Source organism: Poeciliopsis prolifica, unplaced genomic scaffold, assembly GCF_027474105.1.
Source record: "Poeciliopsis prolifica strain line A6 unplaced genomic scaffold, Auburn_PproV2 SCAFFOLD159, whole genome shotgun sequence".
Classification (NCBI taxonomy): domain Eukaryota; kingdom Metazoa; phylum Chordata; class Actinopteri; order Cyprinodontiformes; family Poeciliidae; genus Poeciliopsis; species Poeciliopsis prolifica.
This window is the reverse complement of record NW_026562534.1, coordinates 258,581-279,155: the sequence shown is the minus strand read 5'-3', so window position 1 is coordinate 279,155 and position 20,575 is coordinate 258,581. Positions and strand designations below refer to the sequence as shown.

At 39.0% G+C, this 20,575-nt stretch overlaps 1 protein-coding gene and 1 pseudogene across 1 annotated transcript; one reads left to right on the top strand and one right to left on the bottom strand.

Annotated features, from left to right (window-relative positions):
- Positions 1-1,038: 1,038 nt before the first annotated feature.
- On the top strand, positions 1,039-3,372 carry blcap (bladder cancer associated protein). The gene is given in 3 exon segments (XM_055025772.1): positions 1,039-1,213; positions 2,811-3,142; positions 3,145-3,372. Coding segments are annotated over 2 exon segments (261 nt in total). The 5' UTR covers positions 1,039-1,213; positions 2,811-2,958; the 3' UTR covers positions 3,222-3,372.
- Positions 3,373-4,641: 1,269 nt separating this feature from the next.
- The window catches only part of LOC129356181 (RIPOR family member 3-like), a 31,150-nt pseudogene continuing 15,216 nt past the window's right edge, over positions 4,642-20,575 (bottom strand).

The following is a 20,575-nucleotide window of genomic DNA, read 5'->3' as shown; positions in this document are numbered from 1 at the left end:
AAACTAAACCATTGAAGTTGATTTTTGATTAATACACAATATATATAATTTATGTTGCTGTTTTCTCTTGCTGGTTTTATTCTGTATAAGGAATTTCGCTGCTTGCAGTTTATGGGATTAAAGGTGCAGGTTATAGCAACAAACATTTTTTTTTACTAAACATTTTGTTTTTATTTATTTGTAATTTTGATTTCTTAACATGTTAAATTGAACTTTTTGATTGCCAATTATTCTCCTGTTCATCGCCAGTAAACATATAAAAAACTACAAGTTAAAACATTCATATTTTGTTTTTATGTTATCTATTTAGTACATGATACATCAATAAAAAATGATAAAAGCTTCTTTGATTTTAAATCAACTTTATTTACAGTTTTGGAGTTTTATAATTAATATCATAATTAAAAAATATGTTTATATTTTATTGGGATTTACAGCCACAGACCGACACAAAGTTGGGATAATTCACAAATAAAAGTATGTTTTTCAAATGTTTCATATTCTGCTATGGTCTTGGCTATTTTACTAAGCAGCATAATGAATAATAAATGTGATGATTAATACCAACCAGACTCCAGAGGAAAACATTCAAGATTAACTTACTTCTTATTTTCCTCCAAAGATAAATCAATTTAGTGCAAATAATATTTTTAGTTTTTCCATTTGTTTCATCGCCTACTGTTATTACACTCCAGTCAGCTAGATGGCAGCATTGCATTTTACCAGATTGTGAAGTAAAGTGATCAATATCTTGTAATTTTAACGAGTTTCATATGTTGATAAAACATTCTGCTCTTTCATTTGTGTCCTAGCTAGTTGTAATAGTTAAACACTTCCATATGAAGAACTAAACAAAGTGATAAAAACAGAGGACTTTACGCTACATCTGGTCAATATCTGCTCGATTAATGACATTTAAAATAATTTAAAGAAAACCCAGAGTCACCGACCTAATCAGGAGAATTTACTTCTCTGGCAAGGGCTTGTTTCAGGCCCCAGTCCAGTAGGTGGCGGCAAGTTGGTTTGGCAACTGCCTTTTGGCAAGAGAAGAAGAAGCGGGGGGGAAAAGACCATGACGAGGAGGAAGAAGAAGAAGAAAAAGAAGAAGAACTACTAAAGCCGTTGGCAGCTCGTTAGCCGTTGCTACATACGCAGTCTAGCAGTTAAAAACGAGAGGTTTCTATTTGCTGAGAATGAACCCTACCGATGTCAGGTTTGCTCATGTTATTTTTTCAACTTTCACTGTGTCATGTTTCCGTGTTGTTATGGACGTTTTCTCTTTTGTTTGTTCGGGAAAGTATTTATGAATCTGTGTTAGCTTGTTGTTAGCTTTCCATCATGCTGTTGTTTCGGGTTTTATTCCAAGCGTTAAAGGCCCCGGATTGTGGTTTAACTTCGCATAATTTAAACAATAACTGAAACCAACCACTGTATTTAGTTCGCAGTGGGTTTCTGAACAGGCGTTGGAGATTTTAACGTGTTGTTTGGTAAGTAGCTTTAGCGCTAAGAGTTGATGATAACCAGTAATCAGAGTCCATAAATTCACCTAACCAGAAACTGAACCTTAGACTTTGATATTAAACTACCTGAAATGTCATGTCGCATTTTATTTAGACTAGCTGTGTTATAGATGCTTCCTCCTTTCAGGCAAACTTATAGGATTACTTTAATCAAGCTAGTAGCTTATCTAAACATTTATAAAGAGGTAAATAAAACGTGTAACTTTAATTTCCTTTGGGTTTGTGACCCCTGCTGATACAATGAGAGTCTGTGTAACGCAGGTAGCTGGGCAGTGAACTCAGGCCGGGTTTGGATCCAACCAACAGGCGATATTTAATGCCATCTGGTCATGTGGCAGACAGGGAAGCGCAAACAGCTGCTTCTGCCAGAAATAAATCAGCCAGCAGCGTCTTTGTTTTCCTGCTGAAAACAGACATGTCACAGGCTGAGACGGTTCATGTCATTAAGATAAAACTTCTTCATCTGGATTAAAATGGCAGCAGCTGGATGGGGGCTGAGCCAAATAAAAGGGAGATATTTAGTTTATATTTTGAGTATTAAGTCAGAATATTGAGATGGCAATACATTTGCAGTATTTCAAAACTGCAAATTTTATTACTGTTCTGAAAATCATTTTGATGATTTATGGTTATAGAAACTCATTTTATAGATCTGGATTTTTTCCTAGAAGTGCAGATTTATAAAACATATCTACAGCAAGGCATAATAGCTTTTTTTGTTTTTCTCCCGAAGTTTCTGTCCTTTATACTTACTTAAGTAGTTAAAAACTAATGCAAAGTTAAAATTCTTAAATATCAACATTTTAAGTTGTTGTACAAAAGCATTTTTTAAATATTAATTCTTGACTTTTGCATTTTTTTATGTTAGGTTTTGTTAATTTTATGGCAGTAACCTGGTTACTGAGGAGGGAACTGAAAGCAGAAGTTAAGTTAAACTTTGAGTGGTTATGAATAAATATAAATAAATGGAAAAGGGTGTGGACATTATTAGTCATAACTACTGTGCCATTAAGCTGATAATCTTCATTAAACATATCTATTTATCCAAGTTGTACAGATCAGGAGAAGTTTATGCGGACATGCATAAAAGGTCAAATGGGGTCAAACTAGTCCAGCTGCTTTCTACTGAAGGACATCGTTTTGTTTTTTTTAAATTACAATTTGTGTTTCATTGACAAAACATCAATTTGAAAAACTAAAAGTATTTCAGATATTTAAATCAATGAGATGTTTTTATTGTAAATGTTGATTTTCTGTCATTTTGGTTTAATTTATGCTCTTTTCTTCCAGGGATGACCTGACAACAGAAACCTCCAGCAGCTTCGATCTCGTCCTTCATCCCGGTTCTGTTGGCTAGAACCACGTCTTCATCGCCCCCCGCCCCTGACCTCCGCTCTGACCTCTGACCCCTGACCCCGTACCTCCCCCTGCGGTGACGATGTACTGCCTCCAGTGGCTGCTGCCGGTGCTGCTGATCCCGAAGCCGCTGAACCCGGCGCTGTGGTTCAACCACTCCATGTTCATGGGCTTCTACCTGCTCAGCTTCCTGCTGGAGAGGAAACCCTGCACCATCTGCGCCCTCGTCTTCCTCGCCGCGCTCTTCCTCATTTGCTACAGCTGCTGGGGAACTGCTTCCTGTACCACTGCCAGGACGCCGCGCTGCCCGCCGCCGCACATGACCCCGCCATCATAGGGACCTAGGCGGCGGCGGCCCGCAGCATGATACTGCCACGCTGCAAGGAGAAGGAAGGAGGAATCAAAGGGATCCAGTGAAACTCTGCACACCGACCGGACAATCACCGCCTGGAGTCCTTCCTGTCCATCAGATACATGCTGAGCTTCCTCCAGTTCCTCCATGGTTCACCTTTGACCCCATCTAGTTTTTTTGTGTTCTTTCCTGTGCATGGTTTGCTGGTTTCAAAACATTCTCACAGATTTAATGAATTCTGAACAAAATGCTGAAACTTTCACAGAATCTAAACGCTGTGAGTTTTTTTTTTCCATCTTGATGTGTGAAAGCGGAAACAGTCGGCCATTTTTATCAACCGTAAGCAATACAGGAAGTGAGACCCTCACTTGCAGACGGCTCGTTTCTCCAGGTGTTTTCGCTGTTCGCTCCTGCTGGGGGAGAGTCGCCTCTGATGTGCAACAGGATCGTTTTAATTTAAATAAAGTTTCCTCTGTGTTCAACCTGGACCGGCGCCACCGCATGTTTCTGTTCAACCTGATGGCACGACGAAGCGCTGCGGCCGTTGCGTAGACAATCTCTGACTCGCGCACAAAAGAAAACTAGAAAAATTTGAGTTTGAGGTGAAAATTTACTAGAAAACTTGAAATCAAAAATTTTCTCTTGAAACATTAAATTTCCTAGAAAACATTGCCTCTTTCTAGAATATCTGATATTCAGCTCAGAAATTTACTGGAAAAAAAGGACATTTTTTAATTTGAAAAGGAGAATTTCTTTTTTAGCAAATTCAGTTTGGCAGAAATAATTTTCATGTATTTTCCGCGCAGTCCTAACTCGTATTTGTAGCTCAATGCAACACAAACAATCAGCGTCTCTCAAGTCATGGAAGAATCTCAATCAGATTTTCCACGTCCTGTTCTGGTACCAAATTTCTACATTTATTGCTCTTATGAACACCTGAATATGATTTGGTTTTCCTCAGAATTTTCAACAATTTGAAATAAACTAAAGAAAACCAGGGACAAAAGTCAACCCCTTCTGTGCTCCAGTTTGCTGGTTGAGCCACTAGAGGGGCAGCACTTTGTCTACAACATACAGATTTTCCTGAAGTTTTGGAGATTTTCTAAATCCAAAATAAATTATCAGAATTTTAAAATGCTGGGTTTTTTCATTACAATAATTAAATGTTGAAATTTAAATTAAATCAGCTCTGATTTTTTGCTTTCACTGATAAAATAAATGCGGCCAGAATGACTGATATTTTCTTACATCTTTTTCTTAAATTGTCCTCAATTCATGACGGGTACCTTTATTTTTTATTACAATTTACCATCTGAATATATGTTTTCCGTTCATAATGTTTGTACTAATCTAATCTAAATTAGTTTGAATTTCTTCAGGTCTAATTTTTTTTCATTCAATTACAGTCAAAGCAGCTGGAACCGTTTTGGGATCACGCTGGGTTTATTCATCCTTCTGGGCTTTATAAGCACCAAATATTTACTCATTATGCGTCTTATCACAAACAAAAAAAAAAAAAACATCAATTATGATGAAAATATTTCATTTTTTCCATCATGAAAGAGTCCAAGTCATCTTAAAGCTGCATTTTCATGTTAAATAAATGTTTCTGCAACAGAGAGTCTCTTAAAACAAGATTCTGACCCAAAAATAAAATGGTAAATTGAAGTTCTGCTCAAAGTTCTGCAGGAAAAAGTCAGCTCTTCTTCTCCGATGCAGGTTTTTGGTAAAGTTTGTCTCTGCATTTTATAAAATGGTGATTTCCGTCTCCCAGGTTCTGATACGCTTCATCCTGCATGTCCACCAACATCTGCTCCATCCTCTGGAAAGCTTCGAATCCTTTCTTGCCTGGAAGGAAAAACACATCACGAAACGTCAAAAACCTTTAAAAAGAGTTCGGTGATGAACGATTATCGATCAGGCTGTTACCAAACGATAAACGGTTTCCTTGGCGACGCCACGAAGATCTTCGTCTGTGGATCTGCACAGATCGGCGATCCGCTCCACGCTCTCCGTCGCCTGAAACGCGACAGTCAGTCAAGAACTGGAATAACAAAACCTGTTCGGTTGATTCTTCTGTGGTTCTGCTCACCCGGAGGCATTTCAGAGCCAGGCAGGAACCCGTCTGGATCAGAACATCAGAACTTTTCAGACTCTCTGTGTAGAAAACCACCGACTGCAGCAAACAGAGGAAAAACACAGAAAAAGGGATTAAAGGAAGTTTAACTGAATCTGGTGAAGTTTTAATGAATCCGTTTTATTTAGAACACCAATTTCAGAACAGAACTTTGAGTCAAAATAAATGTTTTTAATTCAAGTAAAATTTTACAGTTACATTTCAAAACCGTTTGAGAAATTGATAAAATAACTTTGGTAAAGTTTATAAATGTAACTAAATGACAGTAAAAACAACAACAAAACAAAAGAGGTAAAGCAACTAACTACTTGTGATAAAAAATTTCAAATAGAACTAAAAATACCGGAAATTTTCTAGTTTCTAAATCTATTTTTAGAAACTGTTAAAAAAAGGTAAATCTTAAAAAAGACAGCTAAATACATTTGTGATAAAAATTAAAAAAATACACATTTGTTAATTTCCAAAATTATTTTTAGAAATGGGTAGAAAAAAATAGAAAATTAAATTTTTAAATAAAAGATAAATTATTTAGAAACCTCATGCAACATTTCTCCAGCCAATTTAAATAAGCAATGAAGGTGGGATCCTTAAACAGAGCAAGTCTATAAAACACAGAAAAAGTGAACCGGTCCGGTTCTTCAGAACCACCTTGCTCCTGAAGGCCTTGCAGCCTGCGGCTCTGCTGATGCAGCTGGCTGCAGCTTTGCAGACTTTGTGGTTGGAGTCCACCAGGGCGGGCGATAGTCTGCAGCGTGCTCTTCAGGGGGAGGAGCTCCGACAGGCTCCGCCCCCTCAGCTTGTTTAAACACTTCCTGCGTTTGGGCCGTTCAGCGCCGACAGGATGTACTCTAAAAACAAATAAACAACAGATGAGCTAAAAAACAAGATAATTGTAAAGCCAGGTGAATTAACCAACGAGCAGAGCAGAAATAAAGACGTTTTATTCAGTTTGTTCACTTTTCTCTCAGTGAAACTCACTTTAAGGATTTTCAAGGAAGTCTTAAAACTTTTAAAGCACCACAATAATGATTTGAAAAAAAAATTAATTATAACATGATATGAGTTTACAACAACATTTAATTTTTGAATATTCATTGCTATTATGTCTTGTAATGGTATTCTACATTCAGGTAAATAAATATAAGAAACTAAAATATAACAACTATGTTTTGAAATGTTTAGACTGAGAACAAGACATATAAAAAAGTTTAAACAATTTTTATATTGTTTAAACTTTAAGAAATTATTGAGCCATTAGAAAAAATAAATATTCATGACTTTGAAACAAATGGTGTCAATCAAAGACTTTCCTGCTGAGATTTAATACTTAAAAACACAAAATGCAGAGAAAGGTATGAGAACATTTTCTCATCAAGTTTTCTGGCTTTTGACAAAATGAATTTCCAAAATTATTCAAAATTACCATTACCTAGCAACCCAAATGGAGCTCCAGAACATTTGGTCAGCTGGTTAAACTGCTGAACAAATTCAATGTTTAAACACAAAATGGAAAGAAAGTTACAAACTGAAATCTCTGCAAAAAAAGTTCAAGTTTTCTAGCGTTTAGCAAACAGAAAAACTTTCAGTCATCCTGACTCACTAAAAACAAGAAAGTTTATAACTTCAAACACTGAGAAAAAAAGTCTCTCTTTTATTTGGTGTATAAAGATATGTGGCTTCAACTGTTAATGTTTCGCAAGTTTAGGTTTTAAATAAAATAGAATGAACTTATTACAAAACGGTGCAGAGTGGATGTCAAGTGGAGAAATCAAACTCTTTCCAAAACTTAAAGCCTCATTTTCAGTGCATCTGTTTTTATAAATTGTTTTTGACACCCATTTTTCTTGTGTGAATCTTTATACCTGAAGCTTCTGTTAAACCAGAATTTCTCCTTTGCAGGATAATAAAGGCTCTTTTTATTGTATATTAATTGAAATTGAAGAGTTTTAAATTATTTCAACCATTTGTTTAGAAGTGAAAACTGTACCTTCTCTGGACAGGCGGGAGATGTGCTCCCCAGATCCTGGAAGCTCCAGCGCTTCAGATAAACGGAGAGCTGGAAAAGAGTGACCCTGTCCAGGCTGCAGACGGGCCGGCCGCCGGACAGCAGCCTGCAGGCGGCCTGCAGCTGCTGCAGGAGTCTGGAAAACTGCAGAGGCGACAACACAAGAAGAAATGCACAAAAACATTCCCAGGAACCAACCCGGTCAGTTTGTTCGCCAGATTTGCACCTCTCTCCGACTGTCCAGGCAGCTTGGCCTTGACTTTGTGAGTGTAGCGCTTCTTCAGCGTCCTGGAGAAGTTTTCCGCGCTGCAGTAGAACGGAGAGCCGCTGGCGTTCACACACTCCTCCCAGAACAGCAGGATTCCTCTGGACCTCTGGGCCTTGGGCAGGACTGCAAGAGCACGAGGAGCATTGAGGTTCCCACTGAGCATCTATACAGTTAGTGTTTCCTCCTAACTGATTCAAATGAAAAATAGTGGAGTTGGGCGAAAACTAAAAAGAAAAACAAAAAACGTCACGCCACTTGGTTGGCAAGACTTGACACAAAACAACTAATCAATCGTTTTTGATATTGACTGATATAAAACGCTTATTTCATGGTACGTTTGTCAGCCATATTGTCCAGCCCTACTGGATGGTGAGTTGAGAACCAAACATTTGTCTCTTCCAGTGATAAAACCAGCTGACCAAACATGCTGGAACTCTGCTTGGGTTGCTAGGTAACGGCGCAGCGCCCCTGGATTGAGACTTAATCTGATACCAAAAAAAACTTATTGCCTAAACCATCTCAGTGTGTTTTTCCAAGCGCTCCGTTTGTTTTAGAAGCAGTAGAGAATTAAATGGAAGAATAAAACATGTAAAATTGACTATAGAACGTTAAATAAAGGGAGTGAGCAGAAGGACTTGTTGTCCTCTGACCGTCTCTCGGTGTGATGCTGTCGCTCTTCTCCAGCAGCAGACCGCAGACTCTGTCCAGAACCGCCGTCTGGTTGGACATCTCCTGCAGCAGCTCCCGTCGAGTCAGACTGAAGTCGCTTGTTTTCATCATCTGGAAACAAACTATCATTTATTGGCTGCAACATTTTCAATTTGGGCTCCAGTTTCAATGTCCTTATTTGCAAAATTAAACAGAACCGGTGATCGCAGATTATAAAAAACATTTTGAGGAATTAGACATCAGTTTTGAAGTTTTTTTTTATTTGCTTCTATGTGTATGGAGGACTAATCCTAACAAAATTATCAACAAATATCAAGCAATTTATGTGCCAAATATTGAATCCAAGAAAAAAAAAGCTAGCTTTTTTAATTAAATATAAATTATTTATCATTTTTATCTGTATTAATTTAAAAATAACCCTCTTCATTTTTCTTCTTTATTTCCAATCTTATTGTTTATTAGTTTTTTTTTATTTATTTTTCACATTTTAATTTTTTTCAAAGTATTACATTTCTGGAAATGATTAAATAAAATATGACAGTAAATAGATATATTTGAAAAAAACGTAATGAAATAAAGTGGGAATTTTTTTGCATGCCATATTTGGCATATTAATAACATTCATTTATTTAAATATTTATTGCCATTTTTGGCAGGATCAGGCCTCCGTATGTGTGATGATCTTTAGTTTTGAATTGTTGAGTTTTATCTGGTTGTTAATTTGATCTTTAATCTGACAAACGCAGCAGGGTTAGCATCCCGTACCTGCAGCAGGATGCAGCAGATGTCCAGGTGCGTCTCCAGCGCCTGGTCCAGACCCCAGTTCCCAGAGGTCAGTGGGGTGATGACCGGCTCGTCCTCCGAATCTGATTGGCTGCTTGCAGACAGGAGGCCAGACTCTTCAGGGTGCTCTGCTGGAACGAACTGATGCTGAAACGGGAAACAAACATTGGTTTCAGAACCGGCTGGAGGTAAATTCATCTACATTTTCATTTTTTTATTTCCTTTGGGATCAATAAAGTATTTCTGAATTGAATAACTGTGTGAACTTTTATAATTTAACAATGGAAGACTCAGTTAGCATAATTTCAGATCATTTAATTGAGTCTCACTGTCCCAATTATAGCAATAAACGATAACATTGTTGGTTTGGTTGAAAATAATGGAAGAACACATTCTCAAAAATCAACAAACTTTAATTTTTAATGTACATTTAACTCTGGAAGATATTTTACATATCAAAAATAAAACAGAAAAAACAAATCAAATGAATTATAAAGTCTCTGAAAATAAAATTGAGGGCAAGTTGAGACCAAAACACCAAAATCAAGACATTTAACATTCTGGTTGAGGGACAGACGGGAAAAAAAAGCAAATTGAAATGATTGAGATACTTTTGATTTAAAATACAATTAATGATTAACTGCGACAGGTTTAATTTTCACACCGATGACTTAACCGCATCTAGATTTGACTTTAATATCAAATTGTATTTACTCTCAACTTAATTTGTGAATTCTTTTATTCTTACATAATTTTACAGTATTTTTATAAATGAAATGTGTTTTAATATAATAGCTTAAATAATAGCTTAACCATATTCCACTTTATTAAAAGCCCGAATATTATTTTATAACTTCACTAGTCATTTAGTTTTTATTTACATTTCCCCATATTTGTGAGCAATATGATGAATATTGAGTGGATAATATTACAAAACCTTTATTAAATCTTTTATTTTAAAAAGATTTTGCCATCTTATTTCTAATATATTTGATGTGACGCTTCCAACTAAGTTTGTTTCCTATAATAACACATTTAATCTCAAACTCTCGTCAGATAAAATGTTACTTTAGATAAAATGTTACTTTAGATAAAATGTTATTTTAGATTTTGTCCGGCTGTAAACTCACCCGCTGTCCTTCAGCCTCACGCTGCCCAAACAGGAAGTGTCATCATCTGCGTTGAAGTCGTTGGACAGGAAGTCGAAGCTGCCCAGGACTTCCTCGACGGCCAGCGTTTCCTCTGATGCGGAGCTCCGGAGCAGGGAGAGGTCATTCTGCAGGAGGAGACAGAACATCAGGCCGGTTCTGGTCCGGATCAGTCAGTGCTGATGTTCTGTTACCTTCAGGATGGTTCCCAGGTGCTGGATCTGATGCTCCAAAGCTCTCTGCTCCTTTTCAGCATCACTCTCACTGCCAAACGATTTCTCCAGCTCCGCCATCAGGACCGCCAGGCGGACGGTCTGCGATCGCCGCTGGGCGCCGCTGGGCCCGGGTCGGACCGATGGACCGGACGGAGCTTCAGCTGGGAGGCTCAGAGATTCCTGTGGAGGCAAAAGAAAAGAAAAATCTGTTTGAAAAATTCTTGAGGTTAATCTCAAGAATTTATGAATTTGAAAAGTCAAAAATTTGCTGGATAAAACTCAGAAATTTTCCATGTTTTTCTGTAAAAATGTAATCTGAGCTTCATCTCAGTTTTTGAATTTTTTCGCAGATTTTTTGACTTGAAACTTTTTCCTAGCAAATTTTTGACTTTTCAAAATTTCCAGGTTTTCTAGAAAATGTCAGTTTTAAAGCTGAAATGTCGCCTCTCCAGGGCACCATCATGCTGGACCTAAAGGTGATGCAGCGCCACCTACCTGTTGCCCTCGCTGCTGCAGAGCTGCACTTTGCGTCTCGGCGTCGGTTTCTCCTGATGGATTCTTCCTCAGGATGTCTGGAGTGCTGCACCTGCAAAAACCCTTCACAGCGTTAGCATCGCAACGCTACCGTCATTTAATACAGTTAAACTTATTGAAGCGCATAGTTTCTATTTAAAACAGATTTGTAAAATGAGGAAGCAACTACAACTGAAAAGGAACATAAAAAATGTAGATATGGAACACCGATGGTGCAAAGATCCATTTAAATTAAAGGATCTTATTTTATGGAAAAGTTGATGGTAAAGTAAAAAAAAAAAAAAAAAAAACTAAGATTTTTATACCAGAAACTAGTCAAATTCTAAGATTTAGTAATTTTGCAGTGTAAATCTCTTCCCTTCTCACCTGGGTAAGGCCAGATGAGACGTTGTTTTAATGGTTTCTGCTGATGAAGTCTTGGACAGGCCTTCCCACTCCTCTTTGTCCGCCTTCCCCTCCACGTGCTGCTCCTCTTCCTCTTCGAAGGAAAGCCGAGTCTGACTTCCTGCCAGGCTGGTGGACGGGTAGCTGTGAGCGCGAGCGAGACGGAAGGACCATTTTACACCGAAAGTTTGTTTTAATCACAGAAAACCCTAGCAACCCCGGCAGAGCTCCGCCCGCTACCTAGCAACCCCGGCAGAGCTCCGCCCGCTACCTAGCAACCCCGGCAGAGCTCCACCCGTTACCTAGCAACCCCGGCAGAGCTCCACCCGTTACCTAGCAACCCCGGCAGAGCTCCGCCCGCTACCTAGCAACCCTGGCAGAGCTCCACCCGTTACCTAGCAACCCCGGCAGAGCTCCGCCCGCTACCTAGCAACCCTGGCAGAGCTCCACCCGTTACCTAGCAACCCGGCAGAGCTCCACCCGTTACCTAGCAACCCCGGCAGAGCTCCACCCGTTACCTAGCAACCCCGGCAGAGCTCCACCCGTTACCTAGCAACCCCGGCAAAGCTCCTCCCGTTACCTAGCAACCCCGGTAGAGTTCTGCCGGGGTTGCTAGGTAACGGGTGGAGCTGTCCTCTTTGAATGAGGTTCATCAGGAGGATTTTTAAATAACTTATTTCCACCAATCAACATCGACTTATTGCCACAAAACATTTTTGAAATACTTGGGCTGTTTCTAGAAGAAGTAAAAACCCAAGTGGAAATGTGTAAAACTTGATTACATTCAGGAAATCTTATGGTTCTGTCGTGGATGCCGACCTGGGGATGAACCGGCTTTCAGGGCCTGACGTGCCGCAGGTGTGCGACGGGTCGGACAGGTAGCTGAGCAGCGACACGCCTCCTCTGCTGGAACGGCTTCTGGCCACCAGGGACTGGAGGGATCCCTCCTGATCCTGCAGCTCACGAACCATCGACTGCAAAGGATCAGGCATCGATCCACAATGTTTAGTTTCTCCTCTGTGTAAATATTAGTTACTAAGGCAGCAAAAACGTTTCACCTCCAGATTCAGCAATATGAATAAAAACAATAAACACTTTGGATCCAAGAGAAAGAAACTGACTGTATGATATTTTAGATCTGGTCATGTAAAAAACAACCTGTGGCTGCATCCTGTTATCCATGTAGCTTTAGCCCATAGTGAGCATGTTAAATATTTACAGTTCATTTCAGACTAATTAGTAACTTTATCCATATGGCCAGAGAAGAATGCCAAATGGCAACAAAAATATCTCATAAAATATTTAAATATGTCATTAATTTATTAAAACTGGAAACATAGAAATAATTTAAATAGAATTGCATGTGCCTCAAAAATCGATTTAATTTCAAGGTTAATTTTTCATCACAATAGCAGACATCATCGTTTCCTCTCGTCTCGCCCAAGAGGTGAAGCTGACAGTTTATAATAATTCATGAAGGAACGTGACATAATTTATGACATCTATGCTGATAAGAAGTCTGGTTTCTTAATGGTATGAAATATAATATTTAATTCTTCCATGTGTTGTACTCACTATAAAGTATTTTTCTGTGAATGACGGTGTGTTTGGCGCCGTCCAGCTGTAAACCGAACCCTTCCTGCTCAGCACCGACTGCTTGCCAACGGACAGCGGCTTCATCTTCTCACTGCTGTCGAACGGACTGGAAAAAAATACACATATAAACAGATGATACCGAGTCTGTGTGCAAATCATTCAGAAATATCACAGTAGGGCTGGATAGTCAATGATCGATATCGCAACAGACATGATCAATATCAATTTGTCTTGCCAAAAGCAAACAAAGGCTATATAAATAAGATTAAAATGACTTAACTACTTGTCATAAGTAAAAATCTGCCAGTGGAAATAACTTTTTTTATGAATTGACTTAAATGAAGCTCCTGAAACGTGGTGAAAAGGTTAAGTTAGTTTTGTCCTTTTTAATGTGGAATAGGATCTTTACACTGGAAACTAGAGGACAATGCTTGTAGCCACATCCCAGTTCGTCCCAGTTCATCCCAGTTCATCCCAGTTCGTCCCAGTTCGTCCCAGTTCGTCCCAGTTCATCCAGTTCGTCCCACTGTGTTTGGCTTCGTCCACTTCATGGGCATTTTTTCCCAATATTCAGGGTCGATGTTTTGCGTGGTGCTTAGTCACATTTGAAGAGTTTTTAATGAGTTTTCATTGATTTTCAGTCCAGTACTTTTCATTTTCTGTTCAACTGATCTGTAATTCATTTGGACAACATAAAATCGTTTGGTTCTTCATTCCCTGCTGGAGTTTAGTCCCATTTCTGTGCCTAAATCTATGAAACAGGCTGAATATAAAGGTTTTCCTCTTCTCTAAGGGTCCTGTCTGCTTTTGTGAAATGTTTTTTGTTCTCTTCTTTCTGCTGTGAAGCAAATGTTTCTGCAGCTTGTGTCGAGAAGCTGCTTGCATGATCTGCAGGCCGCTCTCATAAGGTGAGAATAAACACTTTGACAACAGTTTGACATATTTCACTCCACAATAAGAACCAGCTGTTCCCGCCACTTCCCTAAATCTGTGCTGCCCTTTTGAAATTTTCCTCCATCCACCTGAGTCTTCGCCATCTCCCCGTTCGACCCTTGACCCCTGTCGTCAGGGACAGACCGAGTGCCTTTGCACCTCGGCGGCGTTTTGATTCGTGTTGCGTTTCGGGCGTTTGCGTACTTCCAGGTGACCTCCAGCTGCAGCTTGATGGTTCCCAGCTCTGTGATGTCCACCAACATCAGCTGAGGCTGCGCCACGAAGAAGTCCACGCTGGCGCAGGTTACCACGCCAACCAGCAGCCAGCCCAGGCCCTTCGCCTCCATCACCTGATTGATGGATCACAAACAGGCACGCAGGATTTCAGTTACTTTTCGTCCAAACAAACAAACTCAGTACATATTCAAAATCCACTTTACAGCTTAAATATATTTTATTGTGCACTTTGAGTTTCTAGGGATGCAGCAAAGATACATTTAACTTTTGTTTGGATCATATTTTTCAATTCCCGATTGTGTTTTTTTAAAATAATGACATCACAGCATGGGGCCATTTTCCACGTGAGACGATTAAAAGCCATCATTTTTCCTCCAGTTTGGCTCAAAAACTGAATCAAAGAGCCGATAGTCTGATGTGAGCATCAGCGCTGATCTGCAGAGGATGTGTTAAAACTGGTACAAACTCAACTCTGATAAACTCTTCCTCTGCTCCCCCTCACTGACTCTCCTGCTTTTCATGTATGGAGCCAGAAGGGCCAAAAAAGCCTCAACATTTGACATGACTTTCACAAAGTAATTTTTTTGTTTTTTAACAACTTCCTAACTTAAAGTCAAACACAAACAGTTTATCTAATCCGAGTGTCTGATATTTCTGACTGATGAATGACTGTCCTTCAACACCAACCTTGATCTCAAAGTTATGGTACACGTGGGGGAGGAAGACCATCTCCTCTTCATCCCAGGACTGAGAGTCATCCGACTCGATCCTTCCTCTGATTTTCCATCGCTGCCGTCCCAAACGCACCACCACCTGGTCATGTGACAACAGGAACACATCAGTTTGGAATAAAAAAGTGTTTATAAATGGATTTAATCCAAAACAGAAGCAGAGAAATGCACAGAACTCCAAACGTAACAATTCAAGCTGTAAAATAAGATTCCAGCCTGTGGTTTTGCTTTGTTTCACAAGCAAATATAAACTTAAAAAAAAAAAAAAAAAACACTTGGTATTTTATTCTATGTTGCATGCCTTTGTGTTTTGTGTTTATGATGTAAAGCACTTTGAAATGCCTTGTAGCTGAAATGTGCTATACAAATAAAATTTGATTGATTGATTAAAACTTTGTAATGCCATTAATCTATTAGAAACTCTCCTGTGTAAACGTTTGAGGATCTTGGCAGCTCCTATAATTAAACAAACTGAAATTGCGATACAAATTTGCTTAGTAGAAACACGTCAAAGTGAAAAGCATTCATGTTTGTCAAAGTTTTGAATTGGCTTTTCAGCTGTATAGAAATTATTGTATTTTGCAAAACTGCAACAGACATTTTTTGGCATCAAACAAGTCATGATCAAAAACCAGATGTTGCTTCTGACAGAAACGCAGAAGAAGACGACAGGAGGTGTAGGAGGAAGATGGTGTGGCGTATTTTTTTAAGACTTATTCAAGTGGGTTTTTAATTTTCCTTCTTATTTAATGGAAATATCGCAACTGAGAAATGTAGTTTTTTGAGATTAGCAGAATATTGACAAAATTTTGCACATATTTGTAATGGAAACTTAGCCACTGACGAAACGCTGCATCTGAGATGCACTGCAGAGCGTTATCGCAGGTCCTTCCCTTCAGCTGTAAAGCTACATTCACACCGTTCATCAGCGTGACCCAAATCCCGACTTTCACAGCAGCAGAAAGGATATTTCTATTATACTCCATTTTAAATCTGTCTGAAATTATTATTTTTCTTTGAGCGATGTCATTTTATTGTCGCAAAACACTCTGATCAATAGTTTTTTATTCATGAAGAATAATTTCAAATCACTTGACATTAACAAATTGATACAAAACGTGAAACTTCTCACTCACTTTCTTTTACATTCACCAACTTTAGTGCTAATTTCAAATTGAATCAGAGGAAATGTAATCTTTGCAGCTCCTTCCCACGTTATTATTGATCATCATCTCCCCTTTATGCCAGTTGGATCCAGATGTTCAGTGTTTTAGGGGGAATCTCACCTCGTATTGGTCTCCAGGGCAGAGCCGAGCGAAGCCGATCAGTCCTGTAAATACAAACGTGTGTTAGGACGAAGTGCTGAAAGACGATGCGAAGCCGATAAACTGCGATCTGCTCCGGGACTCACCCTTCATTTTGATGTGCAGCTCTCCCAGGAGGATTTCCAGATCTCCCTCCATGGTCGACATGTCCTGAACGGAGCAGCGGCAGGAAGGAGGAGGGAAAATCAGAGGTTCAGCTTCATTCTGCACTTCAATTTAGCATATAAACACAGTCAGATGTACATGCAGGAACATTTGTATACAAAAAATGATTGCAGTTAAACACTAATCTCCATATATGGAAAGAAACATTGCAGCCGTCTAATCAGACCTGAGTCACAACAGATCAATGACAAAACTCAGTAAATTTTTACTAGAATTTATGTTTTTCTAGCTTCAGTAGCTACTTAATAGGACAATTCTTTGCGCAATTCCTCTTCAGAAAAATCTATAGAAAATAATCACAACAGCCCTGGAATTATTTATTCTAGTTGCATCCCCCAAAATTTAAGTTTTTCTAGACCTACAAAAACAATAAATGCACATTGCATGCATTTCTTTCACAAACTTGTTAGACTTTTATGCTTCAGATTGACTACTTGGTTCCTATGAACGCTTTGCATGTTTGTTCTACCGTAGGCCAGGAGCAAACCACCAGCAGTACCTGCAGGCTGTGCCGGTGACTGCGGCCGAGCTCCAGCAGACTCTCCCTGGAGGCTCTGGTAGACGGGGACAGCGAGAAGGCCCTCTTCATGTTCACCGCTCCCTGGCACAGCTTCCACTGAACGCAGTACGTCTCGTACAACTCCTCCACCTGCAGAGGCAAACAGAAATCACCCCTCAGGCGTGACGGTTCAACAGCACAGGGATCTTCAAAAGCTACAAAAACATGAACACCTAAAGGGGAATTTATGAAGCAAAATTCACATTTGGCACATTTTTATTCTTCCATTTGGATGTCTGTTACTTTCAAAAACAGCCCAAGAGCTTAAAAAAACAAAAACACATTAACTTGTGTTTCAGCAACAAGTTCGTGTTTATTGGCGTTTGGAAACTGAGTCATTTCAAAAATCTGCTGAATTTAATGCCACAAATCTGCAGGCACTGCCCGTTACCTAGCAACCCCAGCCCGTACCTAGCAACCCCAGCCCGTCACCTAGCAACCCCTGCCGTTACCTAGCAACCCGAGCTGAGTTCCGCCCATCACCTAGCAACCCGAGCCGAGTTCTGACACACTCATTGGGCGGGAACCAGTCTGGCCACTTTTTAACACATTTGGTTGGAAAGAAACAGCTTCGGCCAGGTTGTTAAAATCTGGGCTGCTTTTCACAACGTTTAGCAGGATTTTAAGGAGGAAAATTATTTTGAAATACTAGCAGGAAAGCACAAAACGGTCACTACAATGCTGAGCTATTAGGCCTGACACCATATTTTGCCGCCACCTTTAAACAACATAATTTACCTTGCTCATTTGAAACTCTAATCGTCGGATGTATCTCTCCAACGCTTTAATCTCCTGTGAAAACACAGTTTCAACCACATCTTCATTTTCTTCCTCTTCACCAGTAAATCAAAATACCAGGAAGGTAAACAAGAGTGAAAACTTTTTTACCTTTTCCAAATCATATAGAAATGCCTGGAAATGGAAAAAAAAATTCCATTATTTACACCCTGATTGTTGCCAACCATACAGAAAATAATGGTTTGAGTTTTCCTCACCAGCCTGGAGTTCCTCTTGGTTTCTCTCTGCTGTGACGACAGGAGCTCCATCTCTGCCTGGTGAACCTCTAAATATTCCCTGCACACAAAACAAGACAAAGTCTAAGTTGCACACACTACAACGTCACAAAAGACAGTCAGCAATTTAGTGATTACATTTCAGTTTTGTTAAAGATTTTGGTTTCTTGCTCAAGGACATTTTACCAGTAAATTGGGAAGTGAACAAATTACCTTTTTGCTTTAAATGCACCGATTACCATCAAAGTTTATTCATGGGGTATTAAAAGGTTATAAAAATTACTTAAAAATGAATTTGTTAGAAAAGCCAAAATTTGCTCTGGTACTTTCTTAAAACTAATTTATAATAAAACTTAGTGAATCTGGTTTCAGATCAGAAAAATCAGAAGCCCCAAACATTTTTCATAGACTACAGCTATAAAAAATGTTTGATCTTTTTGTTTTCCTTTATTGTTTTGATGCATTTAATGCTGAAGCTGCCAGGAACAGCTTCAGCCATGCACGTGATCTAGACTGATGCTATCGCCACCTGCTGCCACAGTTTGGACACTGCAGTATATTTTAGTTAAAATTTTATCGGAGTTATTGTAATGTGATTAAATCAACCAGTTAAACACATACGATATTCTGTAAATTAATGTCTAATTAAATAAATCAAAGTCACTCAGTAAACAGTTGGTTGTATTTCTGCTGTTGAATCATAACAGACTGTGAAACAAGACGGTTTCTTCATACTTGAGTCCGCTGCGGAGAGCTTGGAAAACCCTGTCCACCTGCTCCGGCTGCGACCAGGTGGTGGCCGACCCTCGGCGGGGAGAGAGGTGCATTCTGGGAGGTTTACTTCCCGCTGTGGCTTTGGAGCGGAAAGAGCCACGCATTGAGGAAGACCTAAAAACCAGAACAACACGATCAAAAAACATATTTAATCTGCAGATTTTCCAGTGGAAAACTGAAACTCATGAGGGTTCAAGAGTTTCAGCGTTTTGTGACGTTCGTGAGACGTTTCTGTTTCCCATGAAAGCCTCAACATGATGGTTCCTGGGAGACAGACTGAAGAAACGCAGCAGGTTTTACTGAATGTTGCCGTTTGTATACAGCACAAAAACACACAGGAAGCAGCCGACGGGATTTTAAACATTTCACACTTGATTTTGGATCACAAAACCTCTCCGTGTCTCCGGAGGCGGGCGGTTTGCACGTCTGCGTTTGTCATTAAAGCGCTTAAGTGTAACGTTTAAATTATTGAGTTCCGTGTCTGTGTTGCTGAAATATGCTATTCAAATAAAGTTGATTGAATCTGTTCACCCTCAGAAAGATGGACAAATAAACAGACCAACTACAACAAGGTCACAAATTGGCAAAAAAGTTAAAATACAAATTTAATGGCGTGAAATTTCACAAAAAAATTAGGCTTTAACCGAGTCAAACTCAAGAATAAACTTCTGAAATTTAAATAATTTGTAACAGATCTCATCTATAAAAATTGCTTCTCAGTTTTATCACAAATAAATCTTTGCTCATATCAAAAACCATGAAATATTTGACACCAGAGGAGGCATTTATTTGTTAATCGGTGTTTATTCCCAGGTAACTCACCGCGGCCGGCTGCTCAGCGAGCCGAAACCCGTGAAAGAGCGGCTTCTGTGGATCAGACCTCCATCCGACGGCGAGTTGAACCGCAGCTTCACTGACATCCTGCAGCACAACATTCATTAAAAATGTCAGTATTTCATATTCTGCATCACACAGGTAAACTCATTTTCACTTTTGGTCACATCAAAAATGTCCTGAAAATGTTGATGAAACCAATTAAATTTGCTCTAACTTTTATGTAATTTGGCAGTGTAGGAAAAATCTAATTGTTGTTCAAAATAATATTTGAACAACAATCATCTTGAGGGATCAATTTATGTGACGCTTTGAGTCTTCAGGGCCGCATAAAAAAGCTATGGTGGGCCAGATTTGGCCCCCCAGCCTCGAGTTTGACGCATTAAATAAAAACAGATTCCAGATCAACTCAAAAACCAAAGATGATCACGAAGTAAAAAAAGGAAAACAAGTGAAAAAAATAAGTTATTTTACTACAATAAGTTATTTTATTTATCCAAATATTTAGTTGGATAAACTGAAGTTTATGAAACTGCCATGTTAAACAAAAGTAAATAAATTAAGCAAGAAAATAGAAAAGATTTTATGTTTTCCCAGCAGAACCTGAAAACACTTGCTGTGTTGAACAAACTGAACGCTTTAATTAAAAGCAGATGTGGGTTCAGTAAAATTAGCTTTTTATAAAAGTTGCTCAACAGTTGTTGTCTGAATTACAGTGAAATTGAAGGGAAAAGTTTCAGTAAAGGTTAAATGTTTGCAGTGCCAGGCCAATTTTGGGCCACATTTTTAACATTTCTGGTTTAAACCAACAGCTTTAACCTTTAGACGCAAAACAGTAAACATGACCAAGATTTTCCCACATTTCAGACCCAATCACTTTCACCCTCTCCTGTGCAGCAGAGAATCTGACCCGGTTTAAAGAATTCAGTTTTGCACAAGTCAGGATAAAACCTACAACTTTCAAACTGATGTTTTGCTCTTTTGGGTCTAATTGTTTCTCATTGGTCTTGTTTATCAAAGCTCAAGTATAGAGAACC